At 42.4% G+C, this 23,525-nt stretch overlaps 1 protein-coding gene across 1 annotated transcript in view; it reads right to left on the minus strand.

Moving 5' to 3' along the window:
- MDN1 (midasin AAA ATPase 1) overlaps window positions 1–23,525 on the minus strand; it is a 145,210-nt gene that overhangs the window by 38,142 nt on the left and 83,543 nt on the right. Inside the window, exons 45-56 of the mRNA XM_015407100.1 lie at window positions 22,322–22,427; window positions 21,288–21,403; window positions 17,863–18,339; window positions 15,583–15,800; window positions 14,932–15,072; window positions 14,583–14,749; window positions 14,193–14,354; window positions 12,100–12,237; window positions 6,158–6,299; window positions 3,821–3,990; window positions 2,877–3,017; window positions 2,527–2,662 (exon numbers count right to left, since the gene is read on the minus strand). Of these exons, the coding sequence (XP_015262586.1) occupies window positions 2,527–2,662; window positions 2,877–3,017; window positions 3,821–3,990; window positions 6,158–6,299; window positions 12,100–12,237; window positions 14,193–14,354; window positions 14,583–14,749; window positions 14,932–15,072; window positions 15,583–15,800; window positions 17,863–18,339; window positions 21,288–21,403; window positions 22,322–22,427 (2,114 nt within the window). The remainder of the gene's footprint in view (window positions 1–2,526; window positions 2,663–2,876; window positions 3,018–3,820; window positions 3,991–6,157; window positions 6,300–12,099; window positions 12,238–14,192; window positions 14,355–14,582; window positions 14,750–14,931; window positions 15,073–15,582; window positions 15,801–17,862; window positions 18,340–21,287; window positions 21,404–22,321; window positions 22,428–23,525) is intronic.

Genomic DNA, 23,525 nt, shown 5'->3' on the forward strand with positions numbered 1-23,525 from the left:
GTATTTGGAGAAAATTTTATTGTTGGTCTTTATGTTTTTTGCAATATGTTCCTCATAGTCCCTTTTTGCCTGTATCATCACCAATTGCATTTTATTTGGTAAAGCCTGTGGTCCCTTTTATCTACCTCACTCTGACTAGCCTTCCAAAGGAATCCTTTGTACCCTTTACTGCTTCCATTACTTTGTTTGATAACCATGCAGGCCCTATTCATACCTTTCCTAACCTGTGACATACATTTTATCTGAGCTTCTAGGATTGTAGTTTTAACTAGTCTCCAAGCTTCCCAAAGGGATTCCACCCTCCTTAATTTTCCTTTCAGTTTCTTCTTCACAAACCCTCATTTGAGAGTAGTTACCCCTTCTAAAGTTAAATATGGCTGTGTTGGTCTTTTGGGGCAATTCCCTATTTACATAAATGCTAAACTTAATAGCATTATGGTCCTTGTTCCTAACTAGTGCTATCATGTTTACATCGCTCACCAGGTCTTGAGCATTACTTAGGACCAAGTTCAGGATCATCTCCCCCTGGTAGGTTCTCTGACCATCTGCTCTGTGACACAGTCACTGTGAGTATCCAGAAATCCAATCTCTTTTTCCTGCGTTAAACACCTATTGACCCAATCAATGTGCAGGTAGTTAGAATCACCTATGATGACACAGTTATTTCGTCTAGCTGCTTTCCTTAATTCTTTTGCTGTTTTGAATTCATCCTCTAACCTTTGATCTGGTGGGCAAAGACAAATTCCCATAGTTAAGTGCAGAAATACAGTGCTGGTGTGTTTCTTTAGTGACTGAATCCCTGTCTGATATAATTTCTACAATTCACCCATTATGTTGGAAGAGTGTTATGCAGTACTAAATACCAAAAAATACAAAGCATACATACATCTCTACATGTTCAGGGACAAATGGTGACTATGTATTAGAAAGCTGTGATTAGCTCATGCCTTTCTGGCACATGTCCCTCTTTCACACTTTTCAGTGGCAAACACAAGAATGTAGTAGCCATAAGGGTCCCTGAATGATCCATGAGACTCTCTTCCCAGCTGTGTTCCTCTGCCTATAATAGGAGTGCATAAGAAGCAGGCATTTGTGGCATACCAAAGGATCTAGGAGAAAGGTAACCACTGCCTACAGGCTTCCTACAGTACTACAAGCTACTTTGTATTGTGATGTCACCAAGCCCAAATGGGAGTAATTCAAAGTGTTTATCTGTTTTTTGTTTTGTAGTTAGGTTAAAAATGGACCAGAATAGTTTGCCTTCAGGGGTAACTAAATCACCACTAAGAACAAGATTCATGAACTCCATGCTGCTACTTATATGGTGCTTTGCTGTAACAGAATCCAGCCATATTTGTCGTACTTGGATCTCAAATGATCTTCTTACCCCATTGTGCAACATCACAGGCCTAATTTACATATGCAGCAAATGATGGAATTCCATGATGGAAAAAAGACAGGCTAAATATGGAATAAATAAAATAAAATAAGGATTGTATCAAGTAAATACAACCAGTTACAACTTAATACAGATATTTAGAAGCTAGGTAGTTGAAACAAACAAAAATCCTTCGTCAACTCTGGAAGGCATGTAAATCCAATTTAAAAATGACAACCTCTATGTGGAAGATTTTCTGTGCAACAGCCCACATGGTGAGCGTAATGTTTAACCCAATAGGGTTCAAGGTCTGCACACCAGCACCAGATTCTACAAGGGATACCTTGTAATACCACAAATGCTCTACATATGACTGGGCTAGTACACAGAGGCCACAGGGAAACACGTCTTGGTGGCTTCCTCATGGGGCTGTAATGCCTTGACAAGGCCAGAGAAAAGGTATTCCACAGGTAAAGGGCCAGCACCCAGAATACCTCTCTGTGGGTCCTTGCAGCTATAACCTGATATGTGAATGGCCAAACTTAGACAACGTTCTCAGATAACCTTAAAAGACTGTGAAAGGACAAAAATAGGAGAGGTTGTGGTTCCTCAGGGTATCTGGGCCTAGGTTGCTTAGGGTTTTTTAGGTCATAATCAAGACCTTGAGAATTTAGCTTTGAAGGCAATAGCAAAGCCTCCAAAATAGTAGACCCCTGCTGAGATATGATCCTGATGAGACATAACCATCTCAGAAGGCACTGCAAACATTAACAGCAGCTTCATAGGCAGCTTTGTTTGCACTACTGTGGTCTAACCTTGAAATTAAGATGAAAATTATGCTTTCTAAGACCAAATCTAACCTCCTTACCACATGGAGTTGGTTGAAAGCCCCCTTGCTGCAAACACACATAAATGCACAAACAATCAATTGAAGCATGAATGACCAGAAGAAAATGAGCTTTAATGACCCCAATCCTGCTCCCTTCAGCCCTTCAGCCTTCCCATGCTATGTGTGTGACTTTGACCTTCTCTGATTTACTCTGCATCCAGGTCCCAACTACAACCAGACCCTGGAAAAAGTACTGAGATGTATTACTTTTTATTCTTAATTACATCTGCTGCTAAAGAAAACACTGTGCTAGCTATACCTTCTTCTTCCTTGTCCTCCTCATCCTTCTCTCCATTCTCCAAGTTCAGATCATCAGGAAGATCTAATGCTTCAGCTTCAGGCTGCTTCTCTTGCTTTCCATGATAAGGATCACTCTCATTTTCATCATATTCACGCTGTGAAGTAAAAATGAATCACACGCTATGAAGGGAGCAGAGATGGAATGAAATGGGTGAAGCAAATTTGCACCAAGCAAAACCAGAAGAAGTCTGAGGCCATACAGCTGTAGTTGAGTCTACAGTTAATTTGTATGCATTGTACCAGGAAAATGGCCATTATGCAACACTACTGCCTTTATAAGCAACCTTGCTGTGAAACCTCCCTTATTACCTCATCTACTTGTTCATGGATTTTCTCTTTGATTTCCCCATCATTCGCTTCCTTAGCTTTTTCTTCATTCTTGGGTGGTTTCTCATCATCTTTATTGCCAGCATCTAAGTTGTCATCTTTTGCGACAAGCTCTGAATCCCTCTACATGGTTGAAGAAAAATATCCATGAAGCCATTTGACTGCAGAATGATGTTAGTGTTATCTTATCTAGTCACCTTGATGTTACAGTAAAGGCAGCTCCATAGTCAACTCATAGAAAACACTGCTTCTGTGTAAAGTATAGAACTGCACTAATAGCATGCACACTGGGGGATAAATGCTGGTAACTTTGAAAGTACTTCTGGTAAATATTACAAACGTAATTCTACATTCTGACTGTCTGAACACACTGAGACCTGCAGAATGAATGCTCCATCTTTCAAGACTAGAGAAGGTGGCGGTACATGGTTTAGCATTTGGCTTCTAGGAATATTTGGAGTATTTCCCACATATATTAATTACATAAAATTGCTACACAGAGAGATACACAAGTTACAAAGCATGCAACATGTTTCCCTACCTCCCCGGAAAAACTCGACTCTAAGATCACGGTGAGCATAATAAGGTGTATCCTCTATAAATATTAATAAAGCTGGGTTCCCTAAGAAAGGAGTCTGCTAACCAAAGAAGCAAACGAAAAAGGAGCTTACAGCCCGCTTTACAAAAATAGGCAAGGAGAATATACCTTGTGCTTTCTGGTGAATCTAAAATACAGACAGTTAAAATGGTTGCTAATAACAAGTGTCAGCATCTTAAGTGTAAGAAAATGGAAAGACTTTGATAAATTTCAGTTGTCTGGGATTCATGCGTTCCCTTTTTCATTAAGGGGCTTGCATTTCATGTATTACAATTAAAAACTGGCTGAATACTTTCTTCTCAGAGCACACATTCATTTTTGTTTTTACCTCATCTATCCCTGGACCAGTTTCTGTTATACTGTCCTCACTGTTGCTCTCATCTTCCTCGTCCTCATCATCTCCCCAAAGCCTTTCATCCAGTTTATCTGCTTCAGCATCTCCAAGGTTTCCCATCTGTTTATCTAGTTCATCATCTTCATCAGATTTTTCATCCTCTTCTATGAAAAATAATACAACTCAATGTATAAGGCACACATGGACTAACTCAAAGCTCCACAGTCCCTTCAGTGAATATTTACAACTCCCCAAAAGCAAGGGCTTTACCATTCCCTGTAACATGCTGGGAAAGGGCGGAACAAAAACAATGCTCGAGATCTTGGAGAACAGGTGTGAGTCAGAATAGGAAACATTGGCTAGAATGATGGACAGATGTTCTGATGGTGTAAGGCAACGGTGTGTGCTCATATGAACCCCCCCAAACCCACCATTATTGTAAGTGGCACAACCCTTTCTCACAAAGAAGAATCAGAGAAGTCAGAAACATCCTGATTAATATTTATTCAAACACATAACTCCAAAAACCCCCAGTAAGGTACATTTAATTGCAGCCCAAAGTACAGTCCTTGATCAGAAGCCACTGTTAGCCGCACCAATTTCTAATGCCCCTTCTCCATTCACACAGAGGGTCTACCACCCCTTATAACCTCTCTGTCTTAGGTTCAGAGTTACAATGCTGACTGGCTCAAACACTGTCCCATTCACACACTGCCACCATATATAGACTGAGATCTTCACTGGTGTGTGTGTGTTTCTTTTCCTAAGACACACAGCCCACAGAATTAACCAAGGAGTTGAATTTTATTTATGGTTTAAACATAACACTGAAGAAAGTAAGGTAGATGTTACAACATTTCTTTTCCCTTGAACTTTTGAACTGTTTCCCTATTCCACCATTTGAGATCTCTTCTTACAAACTGACTTTTCTACTTTTCTTTCCATTTAGCTTTATGCTACTCTTGGCCTCAGCTTCACTCAGTCAGACATACTCTTTACCCTCTCACTACCTAGCTGCCAACCCCCAACTGCTGTTTTCTGTCTCTCACAAACATTTCATCAGCTCTCACTGGTCACTCTTAGGGAGAGATGGAACCTAACATCGTTGTCAACTATTAAATTACTATTTGTGAAAGAACATAATTGCAAACAGCATGATGCTATACTCAGTTTTACTAGATATTGGTTAAGAAATAAAGAACAAGCCATTTTTAGAAAAAATCAATGCATTTCACAATGTCAGAAATCATAATTTTAGTTTGTACAAATATTTGTAGTTCCACCTCATAGCAATGTTTGCAAACACAAGTGGAATCATCAGCATTTCCAGTAATTTGTTCCCAATCAATCCGAAGTACTTTCATTAGATGAAAAGGCAATAATTAATACACTTTATTCAATTGAAAGCAAAAAGATGACTAGACTTCAGGAATATATTCAAAACTCTAAGTATCACTATTTATTTAATTGATTAAATTTTTAGGCTGCCCTTCCCTATGAGCAGGGCTCAGGGCAGCTTAGGAAGAAGAAGAAGAGATTGGATTTATATCCCGCCCTTCACTTGGGAGTCTCAGAGCGGTTTACAAACTCCTTTCCCTTCCCCTCCCCACAACAGACACCCTGTGAGGTGGGTGGGGCTGAGAGAACTCTGACACAAACTGCTCTTTCAGAAACAGCTGTGCCAGAGCTTGTGACTGACCCAAGGTCACATCAGCAGGTGCAAGTGGAGGAGTGGGGAATCAAACCCGGTTCTCCCAGATTAGAGTCCGCACACTTAACCACTACACCAAACTGGCTTACAAAAGGAAGGAACATACAATAAATAACTAAAAGTTAAAAACCTACAGTAAAGTATATAATGCATATATCAGCAAAATTCAATTCATTCCAAGATGGTGAGAAAATGTCAGATTTCACAAGCCTGCTTGGGGGAGGGGACTTGTGGAGAATGGAGGGTATGACAGTTCCAGACCACATGCTGTTCCGTCGCTGTCTTCAACTGAATGCCTGGTGGAACATCTCTGCCTTACATACCCCATGGAAATGTAACAAATCCTGCAGGGCACAGATGTTCTCTGGCAAAGAGTTCCACCAGGTGGGGGCGAGGGTCAAAAAGCCCTGGCCCTGGTTGAGGACAGCTGGATCTCTCTTGGGCGGGGGCCACCAGGAGGTTCTTCCTTCCCAAGCATAACACTCTTCTTTTGGCATACTGAGAGAGGCGGTCCTGAAGGTATGTGTGTCACTGACTGCTAAGGGTGGTCATACATACATTGGTTTGTATTGGCTGAGAGCGGGAATCCCCTTTCCCCCCTTACATTACACGATACAAACCTTGCTTTTCTTGATCCCCATCATATGTTTTTCCTTCAAAATCTTCTGACATTTCAATTGCATTGTCCTCTCCTTCAATATCCGGTTTAGATTCTGGGTCTTCATTGTTCTTCTCTTGACCCTTCTGGGAAGTGTCTTCTACCTGGATTATTAGATCAAGTTATTCTTGCTCTTTAAATAACATTAATTTATTTTTATTAACTTGGAAAAGCTGCTTAAATACTTATTCAAAAACTAACTTCAAATGGCTGGATCCAACAAAGAATCTTTCTCTAAAAAAAAGCAGCCCTTGCCCAGTAGAAAGGAACCACGGGTTCTAACCAATTTCCCTCTAAGCTGTGGAGACTTGTGAGCAAAAATTCTACTTGGTGAGCGACTGGCATTAAAGTTGTGAGCGAGCGATATGGCTACTGCATAAATTAGGTTGCTCCGGAGCCATCCTTCCTGAGCGAAGACAAGAATGTCTGAGCCAGAGGCTAAAAATCTGTGAGCTAGCTCACTCTCACTCAGCTAGCGGGAACACTGGTTCTAACCCATTGTTTTCTTAATCAAAATGGCATAATAATTGGTTTTTATGTCCTAAAATGAGTCCTAAAGCTCATTATGCTTTTTTTAGATTATCAGCAGCCTGATTTTTTCCCTGGCAAAGAAAGTTGCTGCAAAACCCCATTAAACTACCATATAAAAAGAAAAACAGGTTGCTTATCTGTAACTGATGATCTTCAAGTGGTCCTCTGTGCAGTACCACACATGGGTTGGGCACCTGTGCATGACCTCACCGGAGAAACTTCCAGAGCTTGCCTCAGAATCTTGTGGGTGGGCTCTCTTCCTGCTCTGGGAAGCAGGCACGCACTGCACATGCCTGGAGCGGGGGGGAGGGGGGAGCCGCCTCCCACTCAGTTCCCTCGACTGGTACCGGTAAGTTTCAAAGAAAATAAGGTAAGTGATTGAGAGATGCCAGCTGCGGGGAAGGTTGGGTGGAATTGTGGTACTGCACAGAGGACCATTCAAAGATAATCAGTTACAGGTAAGCAACCTGTTTATCTTCGTCGTGGTCTCTGTGCAGTCCCACACGAGTGACTACAGAGCTGAACCAGATGGAGGAGGGAGCTGGCAGCTGAAAGAAACCAAAAAAACAGGTAAGAACATGTAATTACAATTTCAATATTCAGAACTGAGAACTGAGCAGACTCAGGCGAAGAGAGATCGAAGCACCGCCTGGCCGAAAGCAGCATCCCATTAAGCCCGAATGTCCAGTGCATAATGGGACACAAAGGTCGATGATGAAGACCATGTGGCAGCTGCACAGACGTCCTCCAGTGGGATACCAGCCAGGAAAGCTGTCAATGTCGACACCGCTCTGGTGGAGTGAGCAGTAACACAGGTAGGTACGGGCTGCTTTGCGAGCTTGTAACAAAGGGCGATGTGGAGCCCTGTGAGCAAAAATTCTACTTTGTGAGCTACTGGCAATAAAGTTGTGAGCGAGTAATTTGGCTGCTGCATAAATTAGTTTGCTCTGGACTGCCATCCTTCCTGAGTGAAGACAAGAATGTGTGAGCTGGAGGCTAAAAAACAGTGAGCTATCTCACACTAACTCAGCTTAGAGGGAACAGTGGCGATGGTCGATGTGACCCACTTCAATAGCCTTTGGGAAGAAATATAATGCCCATTGTGCGATGTGCCATAGGCAATAAAAAGTAATTCCGATTTTCAGAAGGACTTAGTATGATGGAGATAAAAAGAGAGAGTCTGCCACATATCTAGTACGTGCAGTGCTCTCTGAGGCACATCAGAAGGGTTTTGGGGAAAAAACGGAATGGTAGAGGATTTCAAAAAATGAAAGGCAGAGGCAATCTTAGGGAGGAAAGCTGGGTTCGGCCATACCCAGAACATGGCGGCCCTCTAGATGTTTGCTTAGACTTAGTAGGCCCAAGTGAATCGCCCGGAGCTCTAGGAAGTTGATACTCTCTCTGGACTCCTGTCTGGACCACTCCCTTTGAGTCATCAGGCCCCCTGATTGAGCTCCCCAACCCGACAGGCTCACGTCCATTGTCATAACTACCCTTGGTGGGTCGCGGAGGAGTGTCCCGTGTTCGAATCTGTGAGCTCTTGTCCACCAGGACAGTTCTTGGCGCACTTTCGTCAGGAGTCTCAACATTTTGAATCTCCGTCGAGCTATTGCTCTCTGATAGGGGAGCAGGAACCTCTGAAGAGGCCTTGCGTGGAAGCGAGCCCACTGTATGATCTCCTGGCAAGAGACCAGCATTCCCAGGAGTGTGACCATTAGTTCTGACTTGTTCTCCCTCAGTACTTGTGTCAGCAGAGAATGCACTTTCTGTTCTCTTTCCTGTGAGAGGAACACCTGATCCTGAATCGTGTCTATTACTACGCCTAGATGTAGTAGCTTCTGGGAGGGCTGAAGGTGATTCTTCTCCAGGTTGATCACAAAGCCGTGAGCTCTCAGGGTCTCCACTGCGATCCATGAAGACTGAACGCTCTCCTGAAATGACAGGGCTTTTATAAGGACGTCGTCTAGTTACGGAAAGAGCTGTATTCCTTTCAGCCTGAGGTGAGCTACTAGGGTCACCAGAACCTTCGTGAGGACCCTCGGAGAGGACTTCAACCTGAAGGGAAGTGCCCTGAATTGGAAGTGTTGGGTGGTGTAGACAAATCTTAGAAACTTTCTGTGTGAGCTGTGGATGGGGATATGCAGATAGGCTTCCGACAAGTTTATCGAGGTCATAAAGTCCCCCTCCTGAATGGCACCCAGGATGGACTTGAGGGTCTCCATCCGAAACTTTCGGTCCCGTATGTGTTTGTTGAGCCATTTGAGATCTAAAATGGCTCGAGTGTCCCCATTTTTCTTGGGTACTACAAAGAATACCGAGTAGATGCCCTGCCCCCTCTGAGAGGGTGGAACTCTTTCTATGGCTTTGATTTCTAGAAGATGTTGTATGGCCTTTTTGGTCTGGAGGTGTTTCATCCTGTTGCGGTTCTTTGTTATCTGAACAAAATGCTGTTGGGGAAAGGTGGAGAACTCCAGTTTGTATCCATGGGTTGCAGTGTCGAGGACCCACTGATCCGTCACGGAGCTGTGCCAGCAATTTGCGAAGGCCTGGAGTTTTCCCCCTATCCTCAACTGCTCCACTGGTGCTGCATAGTCATGCCGAGGTCCCTTCCTTTGGGTTCTTGTTAGAGGGTTGGTTACCTTTCCCGGAGGAGAAGGGTTTATTCCCCTGTTGTCTGGGCTGCCACTTTCCCCTGAAAGACTTAGAATAGGAGGGCTTTTGTCCCTTCTTCTGCTCTAGAAATGGCTGGAAGCGTTTCCTAGATTTGAAGTCTCGCTTCTTAGAGTGTAGGACTTTTTTCTTGTCCCTATCATCCACTAAGTACTTTTCCAGACCTTCTCCAAACAGATTACCACCCTTGAATGGTACGGCCGCCACCTTTGCCTGTGCCGAGGAATCTACGTCCCAATGGTGAAGCCAGTTATTTCTCCTCGCAGTAACGCTGCACGCCAAAGCTCTAGCGGACAACTGCAGTGCGTCCAAATGGCATCTACCACAAAAGCCACTGCAAGGGCAATCTTTCTTAGTTCGTCTTTGAACTCCTTAGGTATATCGCTATTTGCCGTGGGTAGGTTCTGAGCCCAGTCGTATGCTGCCCTGGCGACTAAAGATCCTGCCGTGGAAGCCTTGATTGAGGAGGAGGAAGCCTCAAAGTTCTTACGCAATCCTCCTATCTGTGTGCTCCTTAGGCATGCCGTCTGCATCCATTGGCAGCACTGAAGTACAGGTTGGTAACTGGCTCATCTACTACTGGAAGATTCAATTTCCTGGTAGCTTCGGGCATCAGTGAGTAGATCTTTGAAAAAAGGTGATTGTTAGCCTTAGGTTTGGCAGGCTGCTCCCACTCCGTCTTCATAATGTTGAAGAAGGAGGCCAGGAGCGGTAGCCCTGGTTGAGAGACTGATACTTTAGGCATTAGTTTACCTGTGCCTTTTTGGAATTCTGACTCTTGATCAGTCTCCTCCTTAGGCTTAGAGGAAAGGTCTAGGGTTCTTAGCACCTTGGGTAGAAGGCAATGATATAATTCCTGGGGGAAAAGCCTAGACTGGATGGGGACTATTTCCTCCTCTTCCTCTGATAATTTCACTTCTTCTTTCTCAGAAGAACTAGAGGAATCTGACCCAGGCTCTCTATTCCCCAACAGTGAGCTGTTATCCCTAACAGTCTTTTTGGGTTTCTTCTGTTTAGGTCTTGGGGGGGATTTAGAGGTACTGGAAGAATCCTCCTCCTGGCTACGCCTGGTCCTTTTAGAAGTCCTGCCCCTTTCGATGGGTAGTTGGCTAAGGGTTGAGTTTTGAAATGTTTCTGCAAGCATTCCTTTAAACTCCTTCCTCATTTCGGTTCTAAACCAGCTCATAAGTTCCTCTCTGTCTTGATGTTCTGCAGGTATCGGAGATGCTAGGGAGACTGACATTCTAGGCACATTTTCCCCCAGTGGACTATCTTTATCCTAGGAACGACCCAGGGTGGCCTTTTCAGCCATGCTCCTCAACCTGCAATGAGGAGAGTGAACAAAAAACACCCCATCAGGGAGGCCGGAGGGTCTGCAGATGAGTGCCCCCCCCTCCTGTCTGCCTGGAGCCAGTCTCTTCCCCCTATCCTCAATCTCTATAAGATTGAGGCATTGCATCGAATCTCCCTGCCTCGCTTGAAGGTTGGTAACCCCCCTGTAGGCGAGCTCCCAATTAAGTGCCTGTCTGAGCCCACTCTATTTGACTGAAGGGGCTTAGGAGTGCTCAAGATAGTCTGGCCGAACCCCCCCCCTTTTGTTGGCACCGAAAGTGAAACTAAGGTGGGCTCCACCACCTTTCTGCCTTGTTCCTGGGGTGGGTGGGTTTGAATTTCCTCCCGGAATGACTCCCTTCCTCTGTTATTCTTCCGAGTGAAGGACTGGGCGAGGGGTTCAGCCTAAACAATCCCCCACCCTTTCTCTCTATACTGCAGGGGCAAGGATCGCAGGCGGCAAGTGGACTACCACTATTCTCCCTTCCCGAAGTGGCTACTTGGGAGTAAGGAGACCCTAGAGGGAGGATCGGGCTTACCGCGGCTCAGAAGGTAGCTTGGTAGCTCTCTGGTCACTCGCTGTGTCCCGCGGTCTCCCGTGATGGGGGTGGGGGAGCTGAGACCCAGTCTCCCGTCCCTTCCGCGTTCATCCAACTGCTCTGCACTCCCACTGCCTCCTCGGGAGTAGGCCCTTGGTCCGGGGGCAGGTAAGGCCAGCAGGAGTCATTGGTAGCTCGCTCTCAGGCCTCCACAGTCAGTAGCTGCTGACTGGCCTTTTTTCCGAGCTTCTTCTTTCTTCTTGTTTTCCTTTCGTTTCTCTTCTGGTTTCCTTGTCTGGCTGCGCTGTGCAGCGCTGCTCAGGCATGTTCTGCTGCAAACTGAAAGCAGGGCCGGCTAGAACTGGGGAAGCCTCCGGAGGATAAGCCCCTCCCTGCCTGGATCAAAGCTCAGAGCCGACCCTGTGAAGGAGGGAGGAGCTTATCCCACTTGTAAGAGGACTGTCCCACGAAGAACCTCTGGACAAAAGTTAACTGAGGCAAGCGAAGAGTGAGGCAAGCGAGGTGTGAACGCAAGGGCAGTTGAAGAAGAACTGAGTGGAAGGCGGCCCTCTCCCCCGCTCCAGGCATGCACAGTGCATGCCTGCTCCCCAGAGATTCTGAGGCAAGCTCTGGAAGTTTCTCTGGTGAGGTCATGCACAGGCGCCCAACCCATGCGTGGGACTGCACAGAGACCACGACGAAGATCACAAAAGCATTTACTCACAGAAGAGCAAGCACATGAAAAGTAAACTCATCTCAGCTTTCCATAAAATATCAATATCCTCCAGTCATTCACCTGGTATTCTGCAGCTATTTCCCCACTTATACATACCTGATCTTCATTTTCTATCTTGTCACTCACATCCTTTTTGCCTTCTCCTTCTCCGATGCCACCATCTTCATAGTCATGGAACTCTGTTGCTCCCTCTCCTGCTTCCTCTTCCATGAGTTCTTTTGGCAAACAAAACCCCTAATACAAAAAAACAAAAACTCTCTGAAGCAGATGGCAGCATTCTAGTTAAAATGATATGCCTTTACAGGATTCGATTATTATTCTAAGAACTGGCTGAGGTGCTGGCAGGCCCCTAACCAGAAAATGTTTATGGGTGGTGTATGAGTACAGTGGTGGTGAGCATATCATTATTTACTTTGTTATGAATGAGCTATGATGTAGTGCAAATACTCTACAAGGGATCATTCTATAAAAACATAAGAACATAAGAACATAAGAGATGCCAATGTTGGATCAGGCCAAAGGCCCATCCAGTCCAACACTCTGTATCACACAGTGGCCAGAGATACCAGTGCCATCAGGAGGTCCACCAGTGGGGCCAGGACATTAGAAGCCCTCCCACTGTTGACCCCCTCCCAAGCACCAAGCAGACAGAGCATCACTTGCCCCAGAGTCCCTATCTATACCTTGTGGCTAATAGCCACTGATGGACCTCTGCTCCATATGCTTATCTAATTCCCTTTTGAAGCCGTCCATGCTTGTAGCTGCCACCACTTCCTGTGGCAGTGAATTCCAAGTGTTAATCACTCTTTGGGTGAAGAAGTACTTCCTCTTATCCATTACAAGCATGGACGGCTTCAAAAGGGAATTAGATAAGCATATGGAGCAGAGGTCCATCAGTGGCTATTAGCCTCAAGGTATAGATAGGGACTCTGGGGCAAGTGATGCTCTGTCATCTTGGTGCTTGGGGGGGGGGTCAACAGTGGGAGGGCTTCTAATGTCCTGGCCCCACTGGTGGACCTCCTGATGGCACTGGTATTTCTGGCCACTGTGGGATACAGAGTGTTGGACTGGATGGGCCTTTGGCCTGATCCAACATTGGCATCTCTTATGTTCTTATGTTCTTAACGTGTATTTATATTTAGGATTTTTGGCTCCAATGTGCATCACCTTGCACTTGGCCACATTGAACCCCATTTGCCATGTTGGCGCCCACTCGCCCATCCTTGACAGATCCCTTTGGAGTGACTCACAATCCTCACTGGTTTTCACCACCCTGAACAACTTCGTAAAAGTGTCTGTTTTTTCCTTTGAGAATGAAAGGAAGCTTTGCTAACAGAGATCATAGGAGAAGCTGAGTTTTCTTGGATGAATGGTCCCTTTGATTCACAACACCATTTTCCATTGAACTCCCCCCCCCCCAAGCCTATATCACTGCTCTGGTTTGGTTCCACATAACTTGGTATAGGAGGACTTAAGAATAGCTATAGGCTCTCAAGCTAGAATGCAATACGGTTGCCAACCTCCAGGTGGGCCCAGAGTTCTCAGTGAATTAAAATAGATCACAAGACTAGAAATCACTTCCTTTGGAGAAAATGGCTACTTCAGTGGATAAACTCTATGGTATTATACCTGATTAATGTCCCTCCCCTACCTTCATCCCCCAGATCTATATCTTGCAGCTGAGTTGAAACTTGAAACAAAGATTCTATCCCCGAAGAGCAAACTTCAAAGCTTTTCCTGTCCTTATTTTTATGTAATGACTCCTGATTCTAAGCCCACCAGAATAAATGTGGGATGCAGAATGAGTTATGGGGCTTAAAAAAAAAAAGTTAAAATCAGACTTCTGACATTCTGGAAATTGCACTTATTCCATCCTAGGAAGTCACATTCTAACTTAGGTTACATCAACATCACCATCACCATCACCATCATCACAGAAGTAATAACTCCCATGCCCAAGTTCATTAAATGAGTAAATATAGACAATGGTGAAATTGTGGGCTTTTATGTGCTTTTTATAATTGTTTTGTATTGCTGTAAGCCGTCTTGAGTTCCACAAGGTAGAAAGGTGGCTAATAAATGTTTTTAATAAATGAAAAAAATAAATAGCACCAACACTGGAATTCATTCAATTTCTACTAACATTTTCTAAAAGGTTCCAAATATCTGAGATAGTAATACTTCCTTACCTTCTGGGCAAGTTCAGTAAATATGTTAGCTAAGACAGAAAGCAATTTTCCAGTACTCCTATGGGTGGCCAAGGAAACCGTGAGGTAGAAGAGGATAATATTGGAATACTTGTAGAGTACTGGCATTAGACGTACCAGTAAATGGCAAGATTGATTAAAAAGCTGCATAAAATAAACAAAAGTATATTAAAATGGGGATAACCTCCCAACTGTTATGTTCCTATAAGCTTATACCAGACTAATTTTTTTCAAAAGTGTCTCAGAAACACTGCAATTTTGAAGCAAAATGAATGGAAAACAGCACAAAGTCTACAAAGTTATGTTTGGAGTCTCTTCCCACTAAATTAAGCTGTCATAATAGCTAAAAAGTTGAAATGGATGCATTTTTACCTTGCATTTATAGGCTGTGTAATCTTCTCCATAGGATTTCAGTTGCTCCAGAAGTTCAGAAATGGCTGAAATTATTTTCTGTGCTTGCAAAGAACACACATCAGAACAGATATCTTCATCCAAGAGCTTAGTCAAAAGTCCTGACTTAAGTCTGTCAGCTGATGGCACTCCTTAGGTAGAAAGTAACGAAAACTAAAATGATCAGTGTCATGTTTCAAATGGGCTTTAGGCAACCCACTAATCCCTATCTACCCAAGCCAAGCCGACTGTGTTAAGTTACAGACAGGAAAAATGCTTCGAAGTATAAAGTACTTGCACAGCTCAACTGGGGCACTGGGGGAACCCTTACCATCCTCCAGAGAGGTTTCTTTCTCTCCTTTTTCTTTTCTTCTTTCTACTAAACACTGTATAGCACTCAATATAGCATGGATTGCAAGTTCTACTTGTTCAGAAAAGTGCTCTACAAAACCATCATCTGAATCTTGATCCCCTTTGGAAATACAGCAGAAATGTTAGTTAGAATACAGTTTAAAAATTCCACTACGGCCAATATATGATTGCGACACAGAGAAATCAATGTTCTAGTTACAGCTGCATATGAAACTTAAGTTTTAAGCAATGTAATAATCAAGACTGGCAACTGGAATGAGTTAAAAATGGGCCAGCTGAGTGGCTCTCAAACTTAATACCTTCCCTGCTGCACTTAAAAAGATTTTCTTGGTCAGCTCCCACATAATTTATGCAGCGTTCTCTTAATCAATTCAGGACAGCACAATTTATAGTGCTTTTGAACACCACCCTCTCATTTGATCTGTTCATCAGGGCTCAAGAATGTCCATCTCAGCTCAGTGGGATTTAGTGCATAACATACTTATGATCACAGGATCATAAAGAAATTTTATTGTACACCGCCACAAATGCTAATATCCACTCGTGGCCACAAAGTAACATATAAATTTATAAATATAACTGATTACGAGAGGAAAAAGATTTTTGTTACCATCACAATGTGAAATGGAACTGAACAGTTGTGCCTTCCAAATAGCAAAGTCATCTACACTTCTATTAATTTCTCCTTGGATGTATACAAGGCTTCTGATTAGTGCAGTTTGGCAGCCTTCCATCTCTGGTAAAACAAACAAGGATTCTATATCTTGCAGCTGAGTTGAAACTTGAAACAAAGATTCTATCCCCGAAGAGCACACTTCAAAGCTTTTCCTGTCGTAAGAGGGAAAAATGCACTGCATTTCAAGAACTGTGTTTTTTGGTCTTTATTTTTTTATTGCTTTCCTACAAATTGTGTTTTAATCTGAACATTTCTTTGTTAAAGAAAAAAACCCAGGTCTTTAAATTAACAAAATGCAATACTTTTACACTTACTGAGAATCTGATGCCAGACAAAACTGGCTGTCTTATAGCACAAAACAGTTCAAAGTTTATTCATAACAAATCTTGCTCCTATAAACAGGACCCTTTCTCCATTCGCCCTAAAACATCTGAAAAGCTGATGCTGTGTGTTGGAGAAGCATTATGATTTGGCATAGGAGTTGCACGGAGCAGGAAATCAGTCAAAACCACTCTCAGCTTCTTCTGCCTTCTAGTGGAAGAAGCACATCAGACCAAGTTTTCCAGTAAAACAAGAGGGGAGATTTCTCTCAATCCCCATCTCCTCATCTCAAAGCACTTCCCTGGGTCTCACAGCATTTTGTCCACAAGACTTCCCTGACATCCAGCATCAGCTTTTGGGACCACTAAAAGGGTACCAGACCTTGCGGTTGGATGTATTTCTTTTAGATCATTTATATGCTGCCTCACCATAGAATCTGATCAAGGCAGCTTACAAAGTAAAAGCACTACTGAATTTGACATGAAACAGCACAAAACACTGAGCAGCTTAAAATGAGCCTCATAAAACAGTTCTCGGGCTACACCCAGAGTGCAGAAATGATGTTAACAGACTGACCCCTTACTGAAAAGCTTGTGTAAAAAATGCTTTGGCATGGCACATAAAAGTAAGCAGGGTAGATGTCAAGTGAACATCAAGGGGGAGGGCATTCCACAAGTGACGTGTCACCACTGAAAAAGTCCTATCCTTCAAGGGGCATAGAGAGCAAGATAGTTCCTAGCTGAAAGCTGGAGAGTATGGGATAAGGAGGGCCTTCAGGTACTTTGGCCTCAAGCCATTTAGGGGGTTAAAGAACCAGTACTTTGCATTGTGCCCCAAAACAGATGGATATTCAGTGTACACACCTGTTGTTGTTGTTTTTTTTGGGGGGGCAGCAACCAACCAAACCTGCTAGATTAACCAGATGTGGTACATGGGCAAATAAGGCCCAAAAAACCTCTATGGGGGAAAAAATCACTAGTCCCACATAGACCCCTCTGGTTTTTCCAATGGAAAAATTGGGAGCTCATGGAAAGCACTAAAAAGACTCCTATGAAGGTTTTTGTTTGTTTAAAAACATTTCTTAAAAATGTTTTGGGGTTTCCCTAAGTTTGCTGACTCTACCTCATCTATACATGGCCCCATTGTGTGGAGCTGTGCATTCCAGAACCATGTGCATGATTAGATGTACAGATAATTCTACTAAACAGCATACTTTCAAGGTTCAGTGTCTTCAATATTATAAATATGAACAGGATGTCCAAATATTCTCATAGTTCTTTGTGATTGCTCTGTCCAAATACTATATTTTCTGTTTACTGCTAATCTTATATTCTAATAGCAAAGTTGGCCAATCTTTGGATACTTAAATCAAATCAGGTGACTGGAACTGTGAATGGGCAAGACAGATCTTTGTACAAATGTGAAAAGGGCTCAAGGTTTGCAGAAAAATGTGAAATCTAAATAAAATACATTGGGGGCATTTAAAAAATCCAAAAATTATAAAAGGAGTGCCTATAATTTTAAGCAGTAGATTCCCTCAGTGGCTGTTGGTAGCAATCACAGTTTTCTGGGCTGGGTTCTGTCAGTAAAAGGCAGGGGGAGGGGACAGGACCCTTTCCAGGCCTATTTTGGCCTTTGAGAGGGGACTCATTAGGGGCCAGGACTGACTTGATGTGCCTTAATGTTTGGGTTGTCAGCTTTCACAGGACTAATCACTGAGTACTTAATCCAGGTCTCCAGTTTGCCCGTATCAACACTGACCCATCCTTTCAGCCTGTGCATATAGGTGCAAATCTTGTAAATTAAAATAAATGTAACAGAAAAATAACAAAATTTATCTTTCAGTGCTATAAACTGAATAGGCTTCACAGCTCTGCTGCGAATCTTACTTACCAGGAATGGAAAAGAGTCTCACAAGATAGCTGTCTTATTTTGTCCACATCTGCTTTTATTGCCTTAACTTCCACTAGCATATCCTTCACCCTGGAAGCCAACTGTCGCCACAGTGGATCCTGTTTTTGCATCTTGCACCCAGAGGGCAGCTGATCTGAGGTCACTGGAGTGAGATACTGTAGGTCTGAAGGGATATGTTCAAATGTTGACACTGGATCTTTTGTTGGGTTCAGTTCACTTTTTTCACATTTGAGATTGGCTGACTCCGTGTCTGTCCTGGGAGCATTAACAAATTGGCCTTTTGGACAACACTCTATAAGCCAAGACAGCTGCTTGAGGACCATCACAACCTGCATGGTGAGGAACTGTAACCTGTCAGTCCACTGCTGAACACCATCTTGAGGAGGAAATGCTACATCATATTCATTACTGATGGTCAGTTTAGCATCTATCTCCTGTACACAGCTCAGAAGATTCCTGTTTATGAGATTCAAAGAGAAGATATTTGTTGATATTCAACATTATTGATACAGTTCAGACCACCTATAGCCACCCAAATCAAGAAGCTTTTCTGAATCCTTGAGAACAGAGAATACATGTTAAAAATATCAAATTCATACTGATACACTGAATATACTGATCAGTAATACAGATATATTGAGCTGTACACACATTACTTCAAAAAGCATTAAGAAGACAAGATATGCTGTATATATTAAATTATTATAAAACACAAGCACACAGCAGAACTATAGTAAAGTCACTTTGTTGTAGAGAGGGCAGAATAAAATGAGATAATTCAAAGGATTTCATAGCGAAACATTTTCTCAAGTCAACAATTAAGCTTTCCCAATAAATTACAGGCAATCACAGATTGCCCTACTGGGATAGTCCAGGCTAGCCTGATTTTATCAGATCTCAAAAGCTAAAAAGGGTTGGCCTCGGTTAGTATTTGCATGGGAGACCACCAAGGAAGTCCAGGGTTGCTGCGTACAGGCAAGCAATGGCAAACCCCCTCTAAATGTCTCTTGCCTTGAAAACCCTATGGGGTCACCATAAATTGGCTGTCACTTGACAGCAAAAACAAACAAATAAATAAATCACAGATTTGTGGACATCTGTAGTTTTGGGATAGGCTATCTTCAATATGTTTATGATACCCAGCTCCTTACCCAAACCTCCTAGTGATGTGGTACAGGTCCTGAATCACTGCCTGGCTGCTGTCATTAAATGGCTAAGAATAAACAAACTGAAGCTAAATCCTGACAAGACAGAGATATTGCCGGTTGGGAAGGTGGAGATCTTGAAGGATACTGTGCTCCCCACTTTTGATGGAGTTCAGCTGACCTTACTGACTCAGTTATGAGGCTAGGCGTTAAACTGGATCCAACATTACTGTTGGAGAAGCAAGTTTATGCAGCTACAAAAAATACTTTCTACCAATTCAGTCTAGCCTGGAATATGGCCCCTAAATGGCCAATCTAGTCAGCTGGATTTACACCACGGTAGAGATGTGAAGGCCCGGGGAAAAACCGGAAAAATTCGGGAAAAAACAGTTTTTTCCCCGTTTTTTTCCCTGAAGATTTTTTGGTTTTTTCCCCGAAAAATTGAAAAAAGAAAAGAAAAAATGATTATGGAACGTTTTATTTTAACATGATGAATAAAATATTTTAAGACAAGGTGTTCAAATATTTTCCAAAACCAAACAAAGGTTAGTGGAAAGGAGGGCCAATATTAAAACCTTTTCATAAAAAGAGGTACATGTATTTATTAATAATAACAAATTAAAACATATATAGGGGCCCAGTTACAACCAATATATATAAAACATAACCATAACCAGGGCTAAAAAAGTTTTATATATATTGGTTGTAATTGGGCCCCTATATATGTTTTATATACCTCTTTTTATGAAAAGGTTTTAATATTGGCCCTCCTTTCCACTAACCTTTGTTTGGTTTTGGAGTTCTTTGTTAGGTTTAGTTTTTTTGTTCCTGCTTCCAAATATTTTCCAAATCATTTCTAAAATATATATATATGGTATCAGATTGATATAATTTCTGTGCACTGAGGACAAGCCAGTCCTAGGTTACAAACTGAACTCTCCAATGCAAGATGCATTTCTTCCTTTAGGAGGTGCTATTGTCAGAAGAAAATAAAAAGGTTTCAGTTTTGTTTTTGCATGTGGGTGGGTATTCTGTTTGTAATAATTGTTTGGATACACTATATTTTTAATATGCTAGTTGTGATAATTTCATGCCAAGTAAAAATGTCCATAGTCATATTTTATGTTCCTAAAGTAACAGAATGACTTTCAATCTAGAAAAGACAAAAGAAATGCTAATGTAGCATTTTTTTCAATTTTTCCGAAAATTTCCGTTTCCCCCCGGAAATTTTACATCTCTACACCACGGTAACATCAAGACTAGACTAATGTAACATATTCTACATAGGTCTCCACTCAAAGTCAACTAAGAAACCAGTTGGTGCTGAATGCCTCAGTTTGGTGTAGTGGTTAAGTGCGTGGACTCTAATCTGGGAGAACTGGATTTGATTCCCCACTCCTCCACTTGCACCTGCTGGATGACCTTGGGCAAGCCATAGTTCTGGCACAACTGTTCTTGAAAAAGAGCAGTTTCTGTCAGAGCTCTCTCAGCCCCACCTAGCTCACAGGGTGTCTGTTGTGGGGAGGGACAGGAGTTTGTAAGCCGCTCTGAGACTCCCTTGGGTAGTGAAGGGCGGGGTATAAATTTGATCTCTTTTTCCTCTTCTATTATCAGGAGCTAAGTGGAGCATGCATATCTCTTCCATTCTACAGTCACTCCACTGGTTGCCTATCAGTTACTGGGCTCAATTCAAGGTACTGGCTATCACAAACAAAACCCTTCATGATCTTCGACCCTCAGGTTTTTAGCACTGCCCCTCCCCCTATGCTCCACCACAACAGGCAGAAGCACTGCTCAGTAGTAGACCACCTCCTTTGCATGCAGAAGGTTCCAAATTCAATCTCCAGTTAAAAGGAGCAGGCTGTAGGTGATGTGAAGACCAAAGAGAACCCCTGCCAGTCTAAGTAGACAGAGTTGTCCTCGATAGGCCAATAGTCTGACTCAGTATAAAAGCAGCTTCATGTGTGCTCAAAGGCAGATTCAAATTCCAGGATCAACATAGGGGGAGCTTTCAGACACAGAGCATAACTCCAGCGCCTCACCCATCCCCAATGCATGCACAGGGTTTTCGGATTGTTACCCAACACCAAAAATTGAATAACATTGCATCTCTGTAACTTGTGCTGCTCTAAACTACTGATGTTAATTACTTTTAAGTTTTTTAATTAACTTTAGTAGTTTGCAACCAATGTCTTCCATTTTCATTCTGAACCTTGTTTTTTAAATGAACTAGCACACAGAAAACAGATGGTCAAGTACCTCAAGATAATCCACTGCTCTGTCAAGCCAGTGAGAGCACTCCTCTGTTTCACAAGCATCTTCATTAGGTGTGCAGGGAATCCTTTGCATCTTTCAATCGTACCAAGCCCGATTTCCTGCAGTGACAATGTAGGAGGTGTTTAGTTTTGTGTATTTTTAAAAATAACATGGCTGTTTACAGCTGTTAGCAAAGAAGATGAAACTTTCCCCCCCTTTATGCTAGTTCCATCATTTTTAGATTATTTTTATTTTTAATTGGTTTTCCTGGTGGAAGTAGTTTGTATTTGTATATATTGAGATGTTGGTTGACTTGAAACATTGAGCTCACAGTGAGGGTTTCTTTGCATCAGTGGACTGGATGAGAAAAACAGTTAATATCCCAACAACTCTGATTGTGGTTTTGAGTACACAATGTCAGGTTCTCCCTCAGTGGAGCACAGGCACTCACAGCACTTTCCCAGGGCTTCAGAAGAGCACTTACAAAGACTGAACTGTCCAGACACTTATCATAATTAAGTTGAATGCTAACTTTCTGGCTGATCTACAGATGGTTCTAATTTTTTAAAACTGATTTAACATGTTGTGTCGTATTTCTAGCTTCACTGAAGGTGGTTTACAATAAAAGAAAGCAAAAGCAAAAGGCCGACACAGATCTAATTGAAACAATCACATCAATATTATCAATAATCAACCACAAGAAACATCAACCACTCTTTCAAAAATCAAACAGGGACTTCCAACAGTCATACAATTCAATGGCTTATCAAGCAACTGGAAGACACGAAGTGAATTTGGCAACTGTGAATACTTTGCAAATAAACAGTATATAGATTGTGACAGTGGCAGACTTGGCTGGTAGTTTCACCTTTGTTCACTTACAATACACACAATGTGAGAAACTACAAAAATGCCTGAGAAAAGTACATGGGCTTGAAATACTTCGTCAAATAGGCTGCAACAAATGATCCTGGTTTGCCCATTCAAAATAAAAGGTTAAACAAAGTATCTATTCTTGTATGAAGTTACTGATTTACCTTTGAAGGTGCCTGTAATGCTGTCTGAAGCCTACAGTGGCGTGCAAGAGACTGATAGAAGTACTTCTGGCATCCATCCCAGGATGAAGAGATCTCAGAAAGCAACCTGAAAAGTATAGTATATGAGATTTCCCCTCTCTGAAGAGAACAGTATGCAACTTCAAGTCTCTCAAGGAAAAAAAAAGCAACTTCAAGACTTCAGTCAAACTTTAATAAATATTTCTATGCCACTCTTCCATTCTACAGAAGGCATGACAGTGCACAAACTCTTGAAGTTCAGTTCAGCTGTTGTTTCTGCAGTCCTAGCTAATGCTGTATTATATATTTAAAACTTAATTTAATAATGTTGTGAACTTATGACTTCACTGTGTTGGTTCCAAAAATGCTATATAGTCAGAAGCCAACATGCAACCCCATCTAACCTGGGAAGGTGCTGGAAGAGCCCACAGGCCATTCAGAAGCCGGGAAAACCCCCAGTAAAAATACTATTATAAAGCTATTATCGCCATAGATTCTCAGCATACATCAATCTTCCTAGTATTATCTAATGTAGCTAAAACATTTCCAGGCAGAGCATTCATATGCTCCAAAGGTGAATTTCTACACTGTTACATGGAGATGATGTGACAATTATTTCATTAACAAGGGTGGGACTAAAGAGAGCTTTGTGAGCATTATTTAGGTACTGTTTTAAAAATGAAATGTCTATAAGGCAGAAATAGATATCGGAGCAGTAATAAAATTCTTTTTTATGACAGGAGTGCAGAATATTCCAGTTAATCATTTCTAAGATTACAAATCAGCTTTTATATGCAGCTCTGGTTTGGGTATAAGCTGTTACTCCTTCTATCAAACTGATTCAATTCAAATTCTTGAGCATAATTCTTAAACGTGCCTAGGTGTGCACCCTCTATGGTCCTCTGATTAGAAACTGGTCTTATATCACTTATAGATTTGGCTTGGCTAGCAACTTTTAGATTTAGAATCCAACTTCTGTTCATTAGTGATTGGAACAATTCTCTTTATAGTCTAACTAGGGAGCAAAGCCCATTGTGGATGAAGACAATGGGCCATAGAAAGGTAGGGTGGGTGGGTGGTAGATAGATAGATAGGTAGATGGATAGATAGAGGGGTTTGGAAAAAGAGAGGAAGGAAGGAAGGAAGGAAGGAAGGAAGGAAGGAAGGAAGGAAGGAAGGAAGGAAG

This window comes from Gekko japonicus, unplaced genomic scaffold (assembly GCF_001447785.1).
Source record: "Gekko japonicus isolate JY-2015 unplaced genomic scaffold, Gekko_japonicus_V1.1 scaffold2866, whole genome shotgun sequence".
Classification (NCBI taxonomy): domain Eukaryota; kingdom Metazoa; phylum Chordata; class Lepidosauria; order Squamata; family Gekkonidae; genus Gekko; species Gekko japonicus.